This window comes from Phocoena phocoena, chromosome 11, assembly GCF_963924675.1.
Source record: "Phocoena phocoena chromosome 11, mPhoPho1.1, whole genome shotgun sequence".
NCBI lineage: Eukaryota > Metazoa > Chordata > Mammalia > Artiodactyla > Phocoenidae > Phocoena > Phocoena phocoena.
The window spans coordinates 92,014,091-92,036,125 of record NC_089229.1 but is presented as its reverse complement, the minus strand read 5'-3'; the positions used below and the strand labels follow the sequence as shown (position 1 = coordinate 92,036,125).

Here is a 22,035-nt window from a genome sequence, read left to right as displayed (position 1 = left end):
GTGGCTTGGTTGTTATGTAACGGTTACTGAGAACCCACAATGTCCTAAATCTAAGCTGAACATGTTTTTAATTCCCTGATTTGGGGGCAATGAGCCCAGCATGGACTGCTGTGCTGTGTTGGGGACTTTACCATTCTTTTATTATTAATAAGACTCAATTTTTAAAAATCCCTGTGCAAAAAGTTGTTTAAGAATAAAGAAAGAAAGCGGGTTCTTTGCCAGTTTATCATCGGGCACGTCAAGGATTCTATGTGTTGTTTCCTAGTTCCTTCCTTTCAGTGACTAAGGCCAAAATCCAACCTTGTTGTGTACTTGTGTATGCGGTTCATTTTTCTTCACTTTCTTGTTTTCTAGAACCCAATTTCAGTTAAGATTGGTTTAAAATATGTTCAATTATACTTCAAAAACAAACAAACAAACATAGAAAAAGAGATCAGATTTCTGGCTACCAAAGGCAGGGGGTGGGGGGAGGTGGAATTGGATGAAAGTGGTCAAAAGGTATAAACTTCTAGGTATGAGATAAATAAGTATTAGGGCTGTGATGTACCACATGAAAACTATAATTAACACTGCTGTACGATATATATGAAAATTGTTAAGAGACTCAATCCTACGCGTTCTCGTGACCAGAAAGATATCTTTAAATGTCTGTATCTATACAAGATGATGGATGCTCACTAAACTTACTGTGGTAACCATTTCATGATGTATGGAAGTCAGATCACCTTAAACTCATACAGTGCTGTCAATTATATCTCAATAAAACTGGAAGAAAACAACATGTTCAAGTAAAGAACAGTAAATATTTGCACAGCACCTGCTACACGCCAGATACTCTGCTAAGAATTTTAAATGAATTATAGCTTATTTGATCCGCATAGCCACAGTTTGAGGTAGGTGCCATCATTCTTTCCGTTGTATAGATAAGGAAAGGGAAACAAAGAAAGTTGAAGCAACATCTATTTACACTGCTTTGGATGAATCACTGTGTTAGGCAGAGGTGAGGAAGATATGATGCCTCTTGGCTTTTAAACTATGCCTCAATGGGTAAGTTCAAGAGTCCAAGGTTAAGGGGAAAGCATAACCCAAGGCATGTAGGCATAAAAGTACAAGAGGTCTGGAGAAGGGGTAGTTGCAATTATGCTGGTGTGTAGGCTAAACACAGAGAGCAGAAGAGGAAACAGGACGGGAAGGTAGGTCAGTCTTGACTACTGTGATTTGGGAACCGGGGTCTGGAATACACTTTGCCCTCTGGAAGCATTTCTCAAATTTCAGTCATTTGAGTTCCACTGTACCGATTTTTGCCACATCTGTGCACCACCTACACTATTTTTAATTACATATGAAACAACCTTCTTTTAAAAAATATATTTATTAAAAAATTTCATATCATGACTGTAAATGTAAGACAAGTGTCACTTGTCAAAGATAGAAGATAACTATAAAGATAAACAGATTATTTAAATAAAAAATACTCATCCCTCTTAATTCATGTACCACAGTGAAACCCACAGTCATACTTGGGGAAACACTGAAGAGACAATGATGAATCACAGAAGATCAGTGGTCTTAGCCATTGGATTTTGCTTCTACTTTCTCTTTTATATATTTGTATGTATTCATCTCAATGAACCTTCAGCTAGTTTGATATGAAATGCCCAAACTCCTCTCTCTTAGCTAGTTGAGCTCATAAAATATTTAATTGATTGTGTTTTATGTAAAACAAAGTTAAAATTTCATGTCACTCTCTTGGTAAGATTTGAAGTCTGTTTTGTAGGTCAGCTATTTTAAATTCCTCTTGGTGTTTTGACATTTCTCTGCACCTCCTGCAGGAGTCTGATCAATGGGGCTGCATGGCTGCAGTGTCACTGCCATGGTGGCTGCATTTTAGAAGACCTTTTAAAGCAGAAGCAAACTACTTGCTAGGAAATCCATCCCGTCTATGTAATCAGGACCTAGACAACTATTTCTGTAGGTAGCTGTGGCCTTTGCTATTGGGAGAAACGTGTTCTGTCCTCACAGTTTGAGGAGATACGTTCTTGTTCTAGCTGAAAAAAAGAGGCAATGTATGCATGTATGTATTTTTAGGGATGTGTGTGTGTGAATGTGTGTTTAATAATAGGTAGTGAAAAGGGATAAGGATGTAGGGATGCAGAAAAGCTTTTCTGCTGTTGTTCCTATCTTTCTTGCCTCTCTCCATTCCTCCTTCCCTTACTTTTTCATTTTATAATCTTCTCAGGAAAATATTACATTGAAACAGCCAGTCCCAGTTTAAGCCAACTCCCCCCACCTACCTGGTACAGGACCACTTCTGAACACTTTGTTTAAAAACTCTCATGTGGTAGTGCTCACGTATTTCCGTGGTGTGGTCTGGCCTCTGGTCTACAAAACTATCCCCATTGGTAGTGCTACGCTTTGATGCCATTAGCCTAGTTATACCGTTATACTCTGTGTATCAAGGCAAAACATATATTGGACTTAAATGGAGCCAGACGTAAATATCCACACTCAGCTCTGCCATTCCTTAAGTGTATGACTTTGGCAAATCATACAACTTCCCTGAGCCTCAGTATACTTACCTGTGCGATAGGAAGTAAGTTTTCATAGGAATCAGAATTAGGTCATATATGCTAAAAGTCTTCATAAACCACATTCTTAATAAAGGGCTCAATAAACGTCAGATGTGCTAGTGCCAAACCTTCCTAAGATCCCTTGATCTCAGGATAGAGTGTTTTAGAAATTGTACATCTTTCTCAGACCCTTTAGGGAGAATAGATGTTTTTTCACTGTTCTATAAAGAGAATGCTGAGGTGGCTTAAACATCACCAGAAGTTCCACCCAAGAGGTAAGATTCTATTCCTACGCCAGAAAGCTCCCCTCCTTATGGGATGAGCGAAAAAGATGGTACGCATTATTATGAGAATAGCCAAAATTGACGATCTTAGAAGACACCATACACCAAACCTTTAGAGTAGAAAAACGTGAAAGGATATCTACAGAGTTTGGTGTAAACGGGGAATATTTTGCACTTTGAAAATACAGCTGTGGAGAATGGTCCTCTTTCCCTTGGGGTCTATCACTCTCTCCCGGACGTCTACTTGTGCTCTTCCCCTCTTTTATTTGTCTCCTCAAGACCACACTTTCATTCTCCTCATTCCCCTGGCACAGATCTGTTTTAAGTTTAAAGCTTCAGAACACGTAGCTGATGGAGCTGAGACCTGGAATGCCGGGAGAACTGGCAATGGGCAGCCTTTATGTACAGCAGAGAATACCTGGGTCACATCATCACAGAGAGGGAGAAAGTGCAGGGGGGAGAAAGTGCAAGAGTGAGAAAGTGCAAGAGCTTGTCTCTCTCTCAAAATGAACTGAAATGTTCACCAAATTATGGACAGAAATCATTCTGATAGGGAAAATACTAAAATCACACCAAATAATCTTGAGTGCTATGGCTGCTGTGGAATGCTTGTATTCATGTTTTTTTTTTATTAATAGCTTTCATTCTTAAAGGCGGTTTATTTTCTTAATTGGCCAACGCTTCCTTTCAACTCTTTGTACTGGGGGCCGATCAGCAGGGTTAACATGCCACGGTCGGCGCTCCCCTCCCTATGCACACGAATCACCTCACCCTGGTCCCGGCCAGCTCTCGTAAGTAGGTATTGTGGAGAGAGAGGCTGTGCGTGGACTTGTACAAATCTGTCATCGCTGTAGGAAGAACTCAAAGCAGAAGATCTCCTGGTGATAGGTCAACAGAGGCATGCTTGTAGATGAAGAACATTCAGATATTATAGCTTTAATGTCACACCTCAGACTTCAGGGCAAGTGTATACGCTATTAATGTATGCACGAAGTAGCTTGTTTGGTGGAAAATACACCAAGGTATGAAAAGAGGCGTCCCTGCCACGATGGCCCGGACAGTCCTGAGGCACATCAGCCTGTGGGTATGTGAGTCAGCCGGCCACTGGTGAAAGAAGGGGATCACTCTCCCTTCTTCCTGGGTCACTTGGGGCACAGAGAATGGAAACAGCACTAGAAACGATGTCATACCAAGCATGAGCCCTACTACCTCCCTAGGAACACGGGCCTGAATTTTACAAGCTTCCAACTCTCAAGAAAATGGTCCCAGGATGTTGAAAACTGCAGACACAGACCACATGAACAACCCCATCGTCTGTGTGCTGTAACTGCCAAAGGTAAGAAATATTCTCACCAGCAAAGTTAGAGGATCAGAAGGTCAGAAAGAGAAAAACCCTCTGGGATCCCCAGCAGGCCAGGAATCACAAAGGAGAGCCTTTCACACTCACTGCATGTGTGTCTTCTCCTTGTTACTGAATGAATATAACCCAAGCTTCTTGAATTAAAGGATATCATTTTGAATGTTTAGGGACATAAAACAACAACAAAAAAAGGTGACCAAACCTTGTCACCTCGGACATCAATCCTACACATCAAAGCTGGATTAACAAAAACTCTGAAATTATTCTCATATGAGTACCAGTCTCTACCGAATACACATATGAATGCCTAATCATGGGGGATCAGTTTAAAGAAGTATGATACATCTTTACAATGGAATATGAGGCAGTCATTACGTTTCATGCTTTTGGATAAATTAATAAAATAAGACAATGGTCACAGTATCATAGTGAGAGAAAAAAGAAGACTGCAAACTGTTCATACATTGCGTTTCCAGTTCTATTGTATCACACTGTATTGTGTTAAAACGTACACATATACACACACAGGCACAGAAAAAAGCATCAGTAAGAAACAGAAGAAATGTAAACACTAATTCTTTGTAGGTATGTAAATGGGTGAATTTTATTTTGTCCCCCCAAGTATCTTTAATAAGCACCAATTACCTTTATAATAAGAAAATCATAAATGTTGATTTTAACCTGTATATTAACATAAGAGTCTTGTAACCTCTACAGCACTATTTCATCTTCAATACCACTACTGGAAAAACATTATAGCCTAGAATTAGAAAGTTCAGAGGACTCAGGAGCCAACCAAAGACAACTGTCATGAAATAAAATCCTCAATAAAATTTAAACAAGGTGGATGAAAGCTATCTTTTGGCTTTGGGGATCCTTTCCTCTATACAGTGTTTCCTTAAGTCAAGATTAAGCCGGCACTTCTGTCTCCAAGCTCCATCCTGCTTTTCTCCCCCATCAGCAGGTATAGGTTTCAAAGCAAAGTCAACCAAGGTTATCTTGTTCTTTTATCCGCTTCATTCAGTGGCTGATGACAGCACATGAAGACAACCAGCCTTTCTGAAATGACATTTCTGAAGTCCTTTCCCCCAGTACAACCTGCTCTGCTCTTCGAATTATTTTATAAATGTGCATGGGGGTAGCAGCTTGACATTGTGCACTGAGTCTACCAGGAGTGGGTGTGGAGACCTTGGGGGTTAAGGGCACACCTCCCCACCATGGGCTGGCCCCCAGCGGTCTCTTTCCGGGACCCTGGAAAAGGGTGTAGGCAAAGAGCATGGGCCACGGCTCTTGGAGCTGAGGGAACCAAAGAAGGGAACACTCGGATGTGAAAGTCTGTGATAATCACAACTTGGAAAGACAACCCAAAGCATGTAATCCAGAGGCCTTGTCTATAAACCACTGTCACGTATACGCAGGGTCTTTACTAACCAAGCAAGATGAAAGAGCCACCCAACTATTAGACCATATCAAATAGTCAGATTTAAAATCACCTGAGGTTATAGAAATTTTACGTGTCACAATAAGCACCCTTCTCCTTGCAATACTTCTTTCCCCAGCAACTAGGAAAACAATAATACTAGTTTGGTGGGGGCAACACTAGGCTCATAGTAGGTGCTCAATCGTTATGTGCACGAAGGAGGGAAGGGAGGGAGGGGAAGGGAAGAAGAACTCTCAAAGCCTGTAGTTCACGCATTGTTGTTTGGGCAGGACTGCACGTTACAGAGTCACGAAGATACACCCAATTTTTAGTTCTTCCAAAGTCAGCCCCTGGTGGGGTTAACAGTTCTGGTACTCAACACTTCTCTCTAGAAAGAAATTCTCCTTATAGCTAATATAAATCCTCTCTGCTTGATCTTAAGCCCACTTACTCTGGTTCTGTCTCGGCAGAGAAAGTGAACAGCTGATCTCAACACTCGGTCCAATAATTCTTCATATATTTAAAGGGAGTAAGTCATCACCTTGCTGCCTCTTCTTCTTCCCCTCCGTGACCGCAATTCCCACAGCCCTTCTCCATGGATCCTGCTTCTTAGCGCCTTCATCCGGTGATGCATATTAGTATATGCAGTTCAAAGTCAGCACAAGGAGCATGTTGTCAAGTGGTGGTACCGGGAGATGCAGCAAAAACACACCAACACGGGGAGGAGCTTCTGTTTCACTCCTCAGACGCCCTCTGCAAGTCTGGAGAGAGCACGTGGATAGCCCGTGGCCTCTTCCCCCGGGGCGGGAGGTGGAATTCAGTAGGGGCAGGTGTGTTCAGGCCACACCAAGTATTTCCTGGCCTGCTTACCACGGTCTCGCACTCTGCTGGGCAGACACCTAGCGGGAAACCAGCCGGATGTGGTTCCTGTGCTCGTGAGCAGACCGTCAGTTCGTCCGTGATGAGAGAGAGAGAGAGAGTGTGTGTGTGTGCGCACGCTCTCTGAAGGGATGGACGGGCTGTTTTAGGTCACGGGTCAATGGCTTTCAAGCAGAATCTGCCCCAGTAGCGACCAACCTCTGTCCTACCATCACCCACTTGATCGCTCTGGAATAGATCACTCTGGTCCTCAGGTATCGGTGTCACGGGGAAGCCGCAGCCTGGACTCAGTGCTGCCTCCTGGATACGGGGCTACCGGAAGCATCCCTTAACCGGTTTCCTTCCTCCCAGGCTCCAGATGCTGGTGGGACCTTCTGTTCTATAATGTTGTTGCTTCTGAGGCGGCTCTTGGGAGTCTCCTCTCTACCAGTTTGGTTACCCTTCCTCTCTCTCACTGATCCATACGTTAATTCATAAATACGACTATGGACTCAGCACTTCCTACCGACCACTTTCACCTTGAACCCTTCTTCCACTGGTGGATATGGCTGTAATCTCTCAGGATTGCCAGCCTAAGGTGATAACTGGGGTTTGGGGAGCCCAAAGAATGACCCAGACAAACGAAGAATGTTTTAATCTACACAAGGAGGGGTATTTTCTGGTAGGTGGAGGCAGGCAAGAGGGAGTGCGCTTCTAAAATACACCTCTGGCGAGTCTGGGGGAAAGACGAGCGGAGAGGCACACCACATGTATTGTCCTGCAATTCCGACCCAGACAGTCCCATTAAGGTCTGTTTACCTCTTCCAACCTGAAAAATGCATCATCATCATTTCTTGAAGTCAGTACTCAGAACACACCCCACTGCATTTCATTTTTACTATCCCCATTTTAGGAACGATTAAATGGAAGCAGGGAGCAGTGGCAATGAAGCAAATCATGAGAGGCTCTGATAAAGACAGGAGCCTGAATGCTCGTTGGAACCGCTTCTCTGTGCCAGACTATTTTTAATGCAAGCTGATGCATCTGTCCCCCTCTTACAGAGACTCACAAATGAAGCCACTCTGCAAACAAATATTTTTCACCATCCCCTACCCTTTCCAACTCACCATGCTGTGTGTGTGTGTGTGTTCCTCTTTATTTTTTTTTGGACTTTTTTTTTTGGAGTATAATTGCTTTACAATGTTGTCTTAGTTTCTGCTGTACAACAAAGTGAATCAGCTATATGTATACGTATATCCCCTCCCTCTTGAGCCTCGCTCCCAATGCCCCTGCCCCCATCCCACCCCTCTAGGTCATCACAGAGCACCGAGCTGAGCTCCCTGTGCTATATACAGCAGGTTCCCACTAGCCATCTATTTTACACATGGTAGCGTATATATGTCAATGCTACTCTCTCAATTCGTCCCACCTTCCCCTTCCACTCCTGTGTCCACAAGTCCATTCTCTATGTCTGTGTCTGTGTGTTCCTCTGTAAATGTTCTTCACATTTCTACATACCAGAGATATGTACTTGGCTTTCTGTGAATATAATTCTGATCCAGAGATCTCTTTGCTGTTCTAGCCCTCAGCCTCCATGCCTCCTTAGAGGCTACTAACATACGGTCCCACTAAAGGTTCACAAAAGCATGTACTATTCGTTTAAAAAAAGAGGTTGAGTAAATGTAGAAAATTTGTATACGCTTGGGAGTATTTTCAGAGCAAATACGTAAGACATTGCGAACTATGATCGCTCTGAGGAGGGACCTGGGGAACCAAGGATCATAGGTGATCAGAGGACATTCTTTTTACTGGATATTCTTTTGTATCATTTGACTTTTTACCACGTGTAGCTATTACCTTAAAAAATTACTCGAGGAGGGTGGGGACTACCAATTGGTATTTGTTGAATACTGGCTATGTTTCAGCCACTATTAACTGGTTTTACTGTAATATCTCCTTTAGAGTTGGTTACTGTAAAATCCCCTTTAATCTGTATGACAGCCTTATGTAAAGCCCCATTTTACAAAAGGGAAATAGACCCCGGTAATACCAGTCGCTCTGTACACACAGCTGATAAATGGCGATGTGGGAAACTGAACTCGGCTCTCTCCGGTTTCTAAAACCATGCTCAGTCCCACAGACTATCCTGCCATCACTTGAAGTCTTTTGGAAGGAACCAAATTGATAAGACAGTAGCTTTGAGACGACTTTGTAAAAACCTGAAGGAATACTGTGAAATCCTATCACACGATTCACACAGTAAATCTTCCTCTTCCCGAGGCTTCCTGTCGAACACTGTTCGGGCGTGCCTGCCTGGAGATGAGCCCTCCCGAAGGCGCCCTGAGTCCCTTGCTGGTCCTCGGGGTGCTCAGTCCGTAGGGAGATGTACCTGTTCTTACTTGCTTTTCAGTAAACCACTCAGTCTACACGGGAGAGTCTCAGGTAGAAGCGAACGGTCACTACCAGTCACTGCTCTAACCCTCCTGAGCGTACAGATTCTTCATTTATTTAACAATTATCTTTTGAGTGGTCCCTCTGAGCCAAGCGCTCTTCTTAAGTGTTAGAATTACTGAGGTGAACTAGGCCCTTGCGCCCACACAGCATCCGACCTGGTGTGGGAAAACAAGTGATAAACGAAACAAACAAGCAGACAAATGAGCAAAACGTCAGATAAGTATCTTGAAGCAAATGAAAATAAACCTGACTGGGTGGCTCTACCTCAGCTTGGGTCATCAGGGAAGGCCTTCTGAAGAGATGACATTTACCCCAATGACAAGAATGACGAATATGTCCTGGGAGCTACTGTCCTTACAAACAGAGTCGGGCTCCTTTTGTACGCTCCAGCCCTCACCAACTTCCATGCCATGCTCCGATTTATTTACAGCGTGAATACGTAACCTCAGAAGTTAGAGCTGGAAAGGACCCATCTCACGCCATGGTTCCAGACATGACGGCAGAAAGATCCAGAAAAGTGAAAAGAGCAGGTCACACAGCCAGTTAGGGGCAGCACCAGAGGCCAAAGGCCCCACCTCTTAACCCACGCCTCTTCCACAAATTGAGACCCATTCTCTCCTTATCTCCCCAGTGACCATCTCTTCACTGTAGAATCCTCACCCTGAGGGCCTGCCTCTCTGAAGTCTAAGTCTTCCCTGGACCACTGGGGACCTTCTGGAATGCTATCAGGAGTCCTAAGCATGCAGAAGGGTTCTGGGGGCCAAGGTGACAGCGGAAGAAAAGGTACAACTTCCCACGGTTCGATTTTACCACAACCCAGACATGCCCTAGACCTGTGCCTGGCATCCTCACCCTGCCCGCAAGGGCTTCCAAGTTTGGGAGCTGTGTGGCTCATGAACCTAAGGAATACTGAACATCTCTCTTCAGCAATGCTCCCTGATGTAACCAAGTCAGTATGAAAATGTTCTATTCTAGGATCCCAATCCCCCCAAAAGACTTTATCAAAAGATTACCCACAGAATTTCTTTAAATAACAAGCTCCCTTAGCACACTTAAAGTACGATCTATGCAAACTCAATCTACATAAAGATTTTATCTCCCCCCGCCCCAAAAAACGAGCTCTTGTATCAAGGGCAATAGCATAAACTTGATTCTTCATGACGGATTTTAGACTCTTGTATTATGTAATGGCTCTCGTTCATTCTACGTGTATCTATTGAGCTATGCAACACGGTCCTCCAGGTTGCCATGAGGACACGACAGTATAAAGACACAGCCTCTGTCCTCTGGAAGCATCACACATGCAACTCTAACACAGGCAGATGTGACGAGTACTACAACAGAAGTACGGACCAAGGCTACAGGGGATAAGGGAGCAAAAAATGATAACTTGGCCAAAGATCAGGGATGGAGACTGCAACATTTTAATTGGGCTTCAAAGGATGATTATGATTTGTATAATTGGACCATTCATTCCAGGAAAAGAAAACATCACGACACTCTGTACGGAGAACAAGACATACAAGGGTACATTCTCAGAACAGAGAGGAGTCCAGCGTAGCTTGACGGTGAGATGGGAAATGGTGAGGAAGAGAAGACGGGTGTTGGAAAAGAGACCAGAGCCTTGAATGCATGAATAGATAGAGTTTGGGCCCAATCCACAAACTGCAGAAGCTCTGAGCGGGTTTTGGGCAGAGAAAGAACTAGAATTGTGGCTTGGGAAGCTCCTTCTAGAAGCCACGTCCAGGGCTGATCTGAATGGTTCAACGTGGGCGTCAGGGAGAAGGAGGACCATTTAAAAAATTATCCACATGGTTCCCAGATCATATAGAAATAAGGAATAAATTCAAGAGTTAGAGTAGAGGGAGATCTGTTAAGGAGGCGTGGGATCCAACCCCCAGGAAGGAGGGTCTAGTTTTGGAAAGGGCTGGGGGTCCCGGGCCTCAGATTCCAGCCTAAGGAAGAGATGGCAGCACACATGATGGGAAGTGGTGTCTCTTTAAGACAGGACTGTCGTGAGAGGGCCCCTCACTTGAGGCAGTAATCACGGGTCTACTGAATTAAAGCCACCCTAGCTGGATGTCTTCCGATCCACGTATGAAGCCTCCGTTTTTAATAACTCCTCTTCTGGAGATATACAGAAGCGCCTGTTGTACATGCCGGCCCAGACACTCCTTGAATGATTATGTCTCCACAGCAGCAGTGAAAAGCAGCTTGACTGGGGTAAGGAGTGGAAGCCCAGGGAATAGCCATTTTGGGACAAATGACAACTCAGGGGAGGGGCGGCAGCTTCAATCACGAACCCCGGGCATAATGGCAGGCTTACAGCCAAAAAGCCCTGATATGAGGAACACATGACAGATCGAGGTCTTCGGTTTGAAAGATAAGGCCCTGGGTCCCACCACCTGAGACACACATGCCTGGTTTCACAGGTGGGCATTCTCATAACCACCTGTCCACGGCTCTCTGTGACAAGACGGTGAATTTCACGAAGTTTATCTCTGGCTTCTTTTCCTGGCTACTCTCTTTGGAACTACATCACCTGGTTTCCATCCTAGTAGGAGCCATGCTGACATCCTGAAGTCTGTTCTCAGCCAACTGGCCCACAGCGTCTGCAGAGTCTGTAAATCAATGCTTCCCAACGCGATTCACAGAAGATGATTTCATGGGTAAAGGGTTCTCGTGATAAATCATTTGGGGAAATGCCAGATTAAATAAAATTAAAGATGTTTCTTTGCTGTAAGACACCTCTATTGGCAACAACATGGATGGACCTTGAGGGTGTTATTCTAAGTGAAGTAAGTCAGACAGAGAAAGACAAACACTGCATGATCTCACTTATAAGTGGAATCTAAAACAGAAGAAAAGGAAGGAAACCTAGTTCACAGATACAGAGAACAGACTGGTGGTTCGTCAAAGGGCACAAAGTTCCAGGTGTAAAATAAATAAGTCATGGGAGGGTAATGTACAGCATGCTGACTGCGGTTAATAACACTGTGTTGCATATTGAAAGCTGCTAAGAGAGTAGATTTTAAAAGTTCTCGTCACAACAAAAAAAAAATTTTGGAACTATGTATGGTGACGGATGTTAACTAGACTCTCTGTGGTGATCATTTCATAATATATACAAATATTGAACCATTATACTGTATACTTAAAACTAGTATAACGATGTATGTCAACTATCCCTCAGTAAAAGACACCTCTGAACATTCAAATGCTAATATGTTCTGAGAATCTCCCAGAGTGAGACAGAGTAGACAGCATCTCTCGGTCTTATTTACCTGGAAACCATTTCTCAGCAAAGCGTCTAAAGGCACAAGTGCCCTGCCGAACATTCTCGGGAACACCAGTGATGAAATTACTCTCAGGAACATTTGCATTTAACTAGGAATCAGGTATAATAATAAAAGCCAATACCTAGTAAGTGCTTACTATGTGCCAGGCACCCTTCCAAGTCCTTTACATATATTAATATATTTAATCCTTATAACAACCCTGTGTTATTGGTACTATTATTATTATCCCCATTTTTCAGACGAGGAAGCGGAGGCACAGAGAAGTTAAGAGATTTGCCCAAGGTCCTAGACAGACAATTTAGTGAGTAGAGGAGCTGGGGATTGAACCTAGGCAGTCTGGCGCCCACGTAAATTAACGCCTAATGGTAGAATTTCAGACACTGTGGTCAGCTGGCAGTGGGAGAGATCCTGAGAAGAGTCTTGCATGGCAAGCCTCCAGTCACAGGAAATCCAGACTTGTGTGCTCATAAATTAGGCTTCACAGGCCTCCCCAGGATACCGTGTAGGACACGACTTCTGAATTACCCCATGATTCGGTTTCTCCACCTAACTGTGTTATATGTTGCATGCACACTCTTCCATTAAAACAAAGTCACGCTGCAGACAGCACCACTACCAATAAAACAGAAATCCATAGGGACAATCATCTCTTGATTGACCAAAGTAGCAAGAAAATGAAGATGCAAGCTTGAGAAATGGCCTCCCCTGTGTTATTAAAGTATTGATCTCTTGCTCTCCAGCTCAGAAAGCAAAACCGAGGTGCCATTTTCCTCCAATGTGTTGCAGACTTTCCGATCCCCACCCCCTCTACTTAGTATGAGAATTGCCAAAGACATGTCCTACCCTCTCCCACTTCCTCTCCTTGTTCAGAAGTATGATCACCAGTTTCGGGTGCATCTGGTAGCCGTCTTCACTGAAGGACAGATTTCTCCCTTCAAAAGTCACATTGATCAGATACCTGGAAAGATAAAATACAGAGAAGGTTGAAAGTACGAAGAAGGTACGCTAGAACAAGATGGTTAGGAAGACGGAGAGAATGGGCTGGAGGCAGACACGTAGATAGCGGTACAAATACCACGTAAAGCTTGTACCCCTCGGGCTCCCATCTGATGATCCAGTACCGTCATCCAAGTTTTCACATAATAGGAATGATAAGAAAAGACAGAAATTTGAAACAAGGGCAGCGGGTTTGACTTCAGTCTGCAGCCATGACTGAGCACTTATTTAGCCTTTTGAACATCAGTTTTTTCACGATCTGCCAAAAATGGGGTAATAAAGAACCCGCTCTATTAGGTTTGTAAGGCTTAAATTAGATAGCTCACCACGGGGCCTGGTGCAGAGTAAACTCTCATTAAGTGTTAACGATTAGTATTCAAAAAAGGAGCTGGAGGGCTTCCCTGGTGGCGCAGTGGTTGGGAGTCCGCCTGCCGATGCAGGGGACGCGTGTTCGTGCCCCGGTCCGGGGGGATCCCACATGCCGCGGAGCGGCTGGGCCCGTGAGCCATGGCCGCTGAGCCTGAGCGTCCGGAGCCTGCGTGTCCGGAGCCTGTGCTCCGCAACGGGAGAGGCCACAACAGTGAGAGGCCCGCGTACCTCAAAAAAACCAAAACAAACAAACAAACAAAAAAAAAACAAACAACAAAAAAAAAGGAGCTGGATTAAAGGGCAGAGGTGGTAGAGACGACACAGTGAGCGTGGGCCAACACAACTTCCTGCTCAGAGAGCCTGGAGTTTAGGGTCTCTCCGCCTCCCAGAGATATGCCTACACTTTTGAACTCTTGCGATGTGCCTGCCCAGCCCATACTTCTAAGGGTTGCAAGATAAGTCCAGCAGTCAGGGATCTGGTTCCACGAGATGCATCTGGGAACCAGGGCTATTGCACTTTGTAGAGTGAACAGAAAATAGCAGGGGCGGGAGGTGGTGATGGGGGAGGAGGGAGAGACATTTCACAGAATGTTCTAGGTTCAGGCACTTAAACTAGCAGAAACTCTAATAATTAGAGTTAGACCAGTGGAGTTGTCTCCCTCTCCAACACCTGTGCCCCGCCCGCTCAGCCCATCCCCCTGCTGGCTGCTCCGACCTGATGAAGTTCCCGCACTGGGAATTCCCACAGGCGTGCCCATTCCAACAGCATTAGCGCGACTGTGCTGATGGTAATTTAGGTCCCTTTACCATCACGGCTCAAGGAATCCATAATGATTCGCTCTGTGCTCACATGACCTGCTACTCTGGAGCCTGGCACCTGGTGCTGCTGTGAGACGTGTCTCTGCTAAGAAGCAACACGGGAATCTTGTGACTGTCCTGAGCATTCCAAAGGGCTTCAAACCTTTGCCCAACAACGGTGTCCTACTACACCTGAAGGGCAGAAGAAGAACGTGCAGGAGGTAGCTTAAAGGCTCCTCTTTGAAGTCTTTCCATTCAACGGAACTGTGAGCCTCTTCTTTGATTCTTCCGGATAACATTAGGTGAAGCAACAAGGTTGCTAGGATGCCATGTCCTTCAGGCACTTCTAGAGATGACTAGGCATTGTGAACCAAATCCTCATGGACCACTTCTCACTTCTAGAGCCGCCTGGGATTTTTCAACCTGTCATTCCGGGGCGAGTGCAATCAAGAATACGGACCTCAAAAGAGTAGAGAGTCCTAGAATCTCAGAATCGGAAGAGACCTTCACAATCAACTAGCCACTTACTTCTTGTAGTTTATGCTTCCCTTCTACATAATAAATCCAGCCCTCTCAGCTCTTCTTGAATACTTCCACTGATGGGGAGCTTATCACTGTACACCCTACCCTCAAGGCAGCCATCTCACTGCTGGGCAGCTCTTTTTTACCTAAAGCTGAAATCTGCTCCCCTACCACTCCTAGGTCCCTGTCTCCGCCTCAGATATTATACAGTCTTAGCCTAATGCTTCTTCCACATGGGAGCCCTTCAAGTATTTGAAGATATTTATCGTGTATCCCTTACAAAATAAACTTTAGTCTTTGAAGAAACCATAAGCTCAATTAGTTCTATAATTTTAACTTGATAGATCAGGGAACTGAAGCACAGAGAGGTCAAATTATGTGCCCAATGTTCTCCAGCTAATTGGGAGCAGAAATAACATTTTAAGCGCCATTCTCGATCCCATGCCCTCTCTAGCACCCCACCCTGATTCTCGTATGCCACAGCAACTTTAATATCCCTGGTTCCTTCATGTGGTCCTGCTATGCTACGGCTTCAGCTCCCTCCCTCTATCCCCTTGGCCACACTCTCTGGACACCTGCAGTCGGTAAAAGTGTAGCATCCCTGATTCCGCTCAAGCCTCCACCTGGCGTCTTCGCCATCCCCTCTGCTGTTCCTCCTCTCAGCTCGGTGCTGCCTGCTCCAGCCCGTCACTGCTGAGAAGGTGATACTCAGGTGTCCTGCAGTTAACAACAACTTCAACACTGCAACCGAAGCCCCATATGATTCACTTCAGGGAGTGTAATTACAAAAGCACAAGACACAATATTTTAAACTAACAGACCAGAATTTAAGCACCCAACATAACCAACTTGAAAAATATGTTCTTACGACAACAATATGGTGCGGCTTAGAGTAATTTCTGGAAGTGCAGAGAAGGTGTACAAAACATGTAAAAAAAATTAGTCCTGCCTCTTTTTTGGAAGAATGCAAGAGAGGAGGGGGAGACGGAGAAGGAAGGAAGGGAGGGAGGGAGGGAAGGAAGGAAATGGAAAGAGAGAGAGAAAGAAGTAGGAAGGGAGGGAGGGAGAGAGGGAAAGAGGGAGAGAAGGAGGGAGGGAAATAAATTATCTGGTTTAAGCACCCTCCTTTTCACCAGACAAGGCTCTGAATAATTCTGACTTTATCTAAAGTGCCATTAAGAATATTTCAAAGAAAGTGTCCATTTCAGAAGGCAATTATAAAAGAGGAGTTCCAAAAATCATGTAAGTAATAAGCAGCACGCATGGAATAAGTATACAGCCTCTCAAGATGACTTCTTTGAAAGGGGACAGCACTGAATTAAGTGGGTAAGTTGAGAAATTCAAACTCCGAGAAAATAAGCCACGTTCACGGGTAACTGCTCTGTAGTTAATTTCTCTAATTGTCCCTGCTCCCGCGCCTTTTGATTTTCCTTATACATTTCTCTCTCTCTGGAACGTTCACCCTCTTTCAGTTCGACATGTTCATTTTATTCTATGTTGACATTTCTCATATATTGTACTTATCACAAATAGCACTAAAATGTTATGATGATACACAAAATGCTCTTCTCCGAAGTATCCTTTAATCATTCATATGCTTCAGCAGTGTATAGAGTGACCATTCACATTGTGTTTTTCTGAGTAATTCCCTGAGACGTGCCAACATTTAGCTATTAGTGAGGAGCTTGCAAATATATACTCGCCTTGAGCAAGGATGCCCTTTGAATAGCAGAAAAGACCAATCCATTCATTGGTAATGAAAAGTGTGAAAAAATAATCGGGAGTGTGGTCACTTTTAGACATGTGACCTTGGCCTTGAACCTGACTTTTTCCTCTTTAAAATGGAAACACCATTTTTTACCTCCAGCTTATCAGGTTGTGATGATTACATGAAACGGGGTAGAAAAATGATATAAACTATGACACAAATATAAGGTTATATAGAATAAAAAATAGATATTAGCCTGATTTGAGTATCTAAAGGCGAGGAACTTGCCTCATTTTTGACCTCAGTGAGTAAAAGTGGGATGATTACATTTAATAAGACCAAATGGTCCATGGAACACATGGGAGGAATGGAAATTGTATCTCACATATGGAGGATAAACTAGGTCAAATGGTCATATTAATTTAATTTCCATAAGATCTGAAAATATCCAACTACCTTTGAATCTGGCTGTACTTTGTCAATTTTGAATATTAATTAAATTAAAACCTCAAAACTTCCATGTATAAATTCTCAGTAAAGGATTAAACTACAAGATTAAGAGATGCCACGGCAATTCTGTTTTTCTCTAAAAATGTCATCCTGAAGTATGTAATCAGAAAACCTAGCTTCAAGTGGCAGCCATATTCAGAAGCTCTGTCCATAAAACTCTAGTCCCCTGGGAGGCCCATCAAGGTTTGGTACATAAAAATATTGCTTGATTTGTCCCTGGGATGCAGCAACCTGATGGCTTGCCTCATAAAGTTCTAACATTACACAGATCTCAGGTTGCCGGAACTAGAAGAAAACTTAGGAACTATCCACTGAGAACTCTCATTTTAGAAAGGAGGAAACGGGTCCCAAGACGCTACCTGACTTTCGCAGGTGACTTGCCTGTTCAGGACTGCAGTTCAGGTCTTCCGATTTCAAGTTCAGTGTTCTTTTCCTTACATCACCAAGTAAAGTGAAATCAGTGTCGCTGAGCCCCAGATGTGCCCCTTAGCATTCTCACATCACGTGCCATGCCCTGGTCTATGCAGACCCCTCATACAGACCGCAGAAAATAAAACCCATCTCATTTCCTGCCTGACGCTGGCTTGCGGAGAGTCTCAGAAAAGAACCCTGATGGGCTCAGAGCCAATACATTTGCTGCGTGTGGCCAGAGTCATCCTCCACTGGGTTTAATGGGGTCAAGCTGAGGTAAAAAGCCCTTGTGCCTCTTTGACTTTGACCATGCCACTCACAGCTCATTTGCTGCAATGATTTAGCAGTATGCCCAGTGTGGGAGGTGTCGGAAGAGCTCTGCCAGAATTTTCCCAGCAAACCAAGAGCCTTGGCACCACAGTACTAATTGTGCCCTCCATATTTTCACAAGGCACTAGATTCTTTTCATGAATGTCTTTTAATGTGGTAATAAGAGAGGCAAGTCTCCCCTCTCAGGCGATCCTTTCAATTTTCAGATAAGCAGATGAAGTCCAGAGGGTTCTGTGGCTTTACCAAGATCAGATGACAGGGCTGAAATGAGGATCCAGGTGTCCTCAGCCCCCAGACCAGTGATCTTTCCACGCAACACCATGCCTCAAAAATGGTGGGGCTTCCCTGGTGGCGCAGTGGTTGAGAGTCCGCCTGACGATGCAGGGGACACGGGTTCGTGCCCCGGTCCGGGAAGATCCCACATGCCGCGGAACGGCTAGGCCTGTGAGCTATGGCCGCTGAGCCATGGCCACTAAGCCTGCGCGTCCGGAGCCTGTGCTCCGCAACGGGAGAGGCCACAACAGTGAGAGGCCCACGTACCGGAAAAAAAAAAAAAATGGTGGAGTTTTTCATAGCTCTCAATTTCCATTCTACATTCTCAATTTCCATTTTCCAATTTCCATTCCATTGGAGAACTGGAAATTCTCCAATTTCCATTTGTTATTCAGAGGAAAATAATAAAGGAGGAAACACAGCTCCAGGGAGGAGAACTGAATTCTTGCCCCCTTTGTGTACAATTTCCTAGCTCTGAAAATCTGTAACTCTGTCACTGTGTCTTTGGTGTGTCACTTACCGTTTAAAGCCTGCAGCTCCCTCATCTATAAAATAGACTCGTTCAGACCATCTCACTTGCCTGATGCGGGAAGCACAGGGCTCCTTCGAGATGCTCTCTATCTCTACGTCTCATCTGGTTAATACTGTGGCTATTATATTGCTAAACTCTATCATCTAAATGACAAAACCACAGATCTTTCAAAAAGCTTTTCTCTGGTCTCTTTTTAACAATTACTATTTCATATGCATGTTTTCACTTGAAATAGTAGGAACAATTTCCCATGGGATTAGAAATAGTGGACTTAAAGACATTTAAAAGCTACTTAGTTAGAGACCAGTATTGGGGGAAGAAAGCAAAATATTTAAAAATTAGATGTTCCTTGTGATGGTTTGGTAGAGACTAAATAGAAATTCAAAATAATTAAAATGAACCCCAAATGACCAACCCAGTACAATGTGGTCAACGTGGCAGGCCACGGCCTGGGAACAATTCTCTCCTGTACTTACCGATACCTTCTTCTGGGATCAAACCCAGAAGAAAGATCTCATTAGTGAGATATCCTGCACTCAAATGAATGACTTAGACAATGCCCCTAAATGCTGGTAGGAAGAAAATAAGGAGAAACAGGAAAAAATAAGTTAATCGAAGAAGAAAGGAATGCAGTATGTACCGCGCACACACTCCATCACCAGCACCTGCAGGAACAGCAGCAGGCAGGGTACGTGGACCTGGGCTCCCTGGTGGCGCAGTGGTTGGGAGTCCGCCTGCCGATGCAGGGGACGCGGGTTCGTGCCCCGGTCCGGGAAGATCCCACATGCCGCGGAGCGGCTGGGCCCGTGAGCCATGGCCGCTGAGCCTGCGCGTCCGGAGCCTGTGCTCCGCGGTGGGAGGGGCCATGGCAGGGAGAGGCCCACGTACCACAAAAAAAAAAGAGTAAGGACCCTGCAGTCAGACCACTTCTGTTCAGATCCTAGATCCACCAGTTTCTAGGTTAAGTGACAATGTTTTTAAGGCACACGCATTAGTTTATTCCGGCCAACAATGGTTTTCTTTTTGAGGAAAGGGATTTGAAGAAGCTTTAAAGGTTTCCTTTGGCACATAGGCATATATTTTCATATATAAAAATACTAAACCATGTTGTTGAACAAAATTAGAAATACCAGTTTCCTAAGCTGTCAAGTGTAGGCCTTTTCTCTTATTTTGCAAAATGAAACTTAGTAGAGAACGTCAGGAAAAACTAATTTGAAAAGTAGATTGTAACATTAATTTATAATTACTTGAGGCAACTTAAAAATAGTTTGTCTTCCAGTGGATTAAACATTTTCTCTGAAGCGGTATTTATGCCATTCATTTATTTTACAAACCATTCCTTACAAATCATAAAAGCTTCAAGTTTGGGCCAGTCCATATCTCAGTTATTTAAATTCTAAATTCATAGTGTTAAAATAATGAGATATTAAAATATCTTGAAGACTCTCTGATATAAATGTTTTTTACATCTTTATTGGAGTATAATTGCCTTACAATGGTGTGTTAGTTTCTGCTTTATAACAAAGTGAGTCAGTTATACATGTACATATGTCCCCATATCGCTTCCCTCTTGCATCTCCCGCCCTCCCTCCCTCCCTATCCCACCCCTCTAGGTGGTCACAAAGCACCTGATATAAATTTAATATACTTCCTCTCTCCTACTGGTGGTGAGGATTGGCCCCTTAGCAATCTGGCTGAGGGGTAAACGGTGATGTGTCAACTCACCAACTATTACAGTGAGAGAGTCTTCTCTGGCCCCTAGGCCTGACAATGAAATATCTCTGAGAGCTATTACCCGACTTCTGTTTCATGACTGAATGCCATGAATTAGATTTATCTGACATGAAAGAAAACAGAGAGCATTGTTGAGAGTCACCTGACAATCTCTGCTCAGATATAAGAAGGTAGAGAATATTTCATCTTCCTCCAGAAAGATGTTAAGTCAGTGAGCTCCGAGGGGCTCTGCCACCAGCTGCGATGGCCTCCTGTCTACTCTTTCATCCTCGTTTCTGTACCCTTCCACCAAGTGGGGTCAACGTGGCAGGCCATGGCCAGGTGACAATTCTCCTCTGCATCGTTCCATCTGGGATCAAGCCCAGGAGCTTGTCCTCATTAGTAAGATACCCTACACTCGAATGAATGAGAAGGCCTGGACGATGCCTCAAAATGCTTAATGAGGAGTTGGCAGAAAGAAAATAAAAGGGAGAAACAGTACACCTGAAACTAACACAATGCTGTAAATCAACTATACTTCAATAAAAAAAATAGTGAAGATGGAAAAAAAAGGGAGAAACAGAATATATTACGTGAAGATTAAAGGAATGTAGTATGTATTAAACACACACACACACACACACACACACACACTCAACAGTACCACCAAAATGCAGTGCAGCGTGGTGTGGAAAAGCAAGAACACTGCGGTCAGATGAGCTCTGCTCAAGTCCTTGCTCAGCCAGTTCTGAAGTTGTGTGACCTCACGAGTTATTTAACCTTTCTTTGCCTCGGTTTCTTCACTATAAAGATATGAATAATAATAGCACTTACAGGACTGCTGTGAGGATGCATAAAGGACTTAGAGCTATACTACTGCATCTATACATAATGAGCCTTTGGTTTTAGCTGCTGCTGTTGTTATTATGATGGTTGCCTTTTAAAAGAATACTGCCTGGATATCAGAGAATGTTAGAGTTAGTAGAGACTCCTGGATCACAGTCTGAGCTTCCATATTTAAAGAAAGGCCTGGGAAGATGCCGCTCTTCGGCAGGGTAAGTTCGGAGTCCAGGTCTCCCAATTTCTGGATCTCTTCTTTTCCATAAAAGCACATTTCCTCCCATTCCCACAGTATCCGAACTGCTAGGGCTTCGGGACATTTGTTTTGTCTCCTATGGTTGGTTCCCCCGTGAGCTACTCTGCAGTAGGGAATCACTTAACCGTACTACTTCCATGTATAGTTCACTTCCTGAGGAAGGCCAAAGGTGAGTTCACAGTTCCATAACTTTAGTCTAGAATGAATGACTCCTCCAAATGACCTCCATTCTGACCTCCTGGAAGCCTGATTGGAACACTGTGCAATCTCTTTAGAATTCCTTTGGAGGGGGCACGCTCCTGCTGGTGGGTTCCTTAGGGAACTGGCGATGCCAATACATCAAAAGTGCTGGACACCCGAGCTGTTTCTCCCTTAGGGAACTGTGCACAGGACTCAAGATGGGGAAGGAATTCCTCCTGGTGCTCGTGCCCACAGCCCTGCGTCACCTCTGCTACGGGCCACACAGGCGAGGGTGCGACGGGAAACCCAGGGTTATCGGAGGCAGTTCGCAAGGCAACACTCCCAGTGGGAG

At 44.2% G+C, this 22,035-nt stretch overlaps 1 protein-coding gene across 1 annotated transcript in view; it reads right to left on the bottom strand.

Moving 5' to 3' along the window:
- GRIN2B (glutamate ionotropic receptor NMDA type subunit 2B) overlaps positions 1 to 22,035 on the bottom strand; it is a 293,385-nt gene that overhangs the window by 91,588 nt on the left and 179,762 nt on the right. The window contains exon 3 of the mRNA XM_065888259.1: positions 13,089 to 13,203. Within this exon, the coding sequence (XP_065744331.1) occupies positions 13,089 to 13,203 (115 nt within the window). The remainder of the gene's footprint in view (positions 1 to 13,088; positions 13,204 to 22,035) is intronic.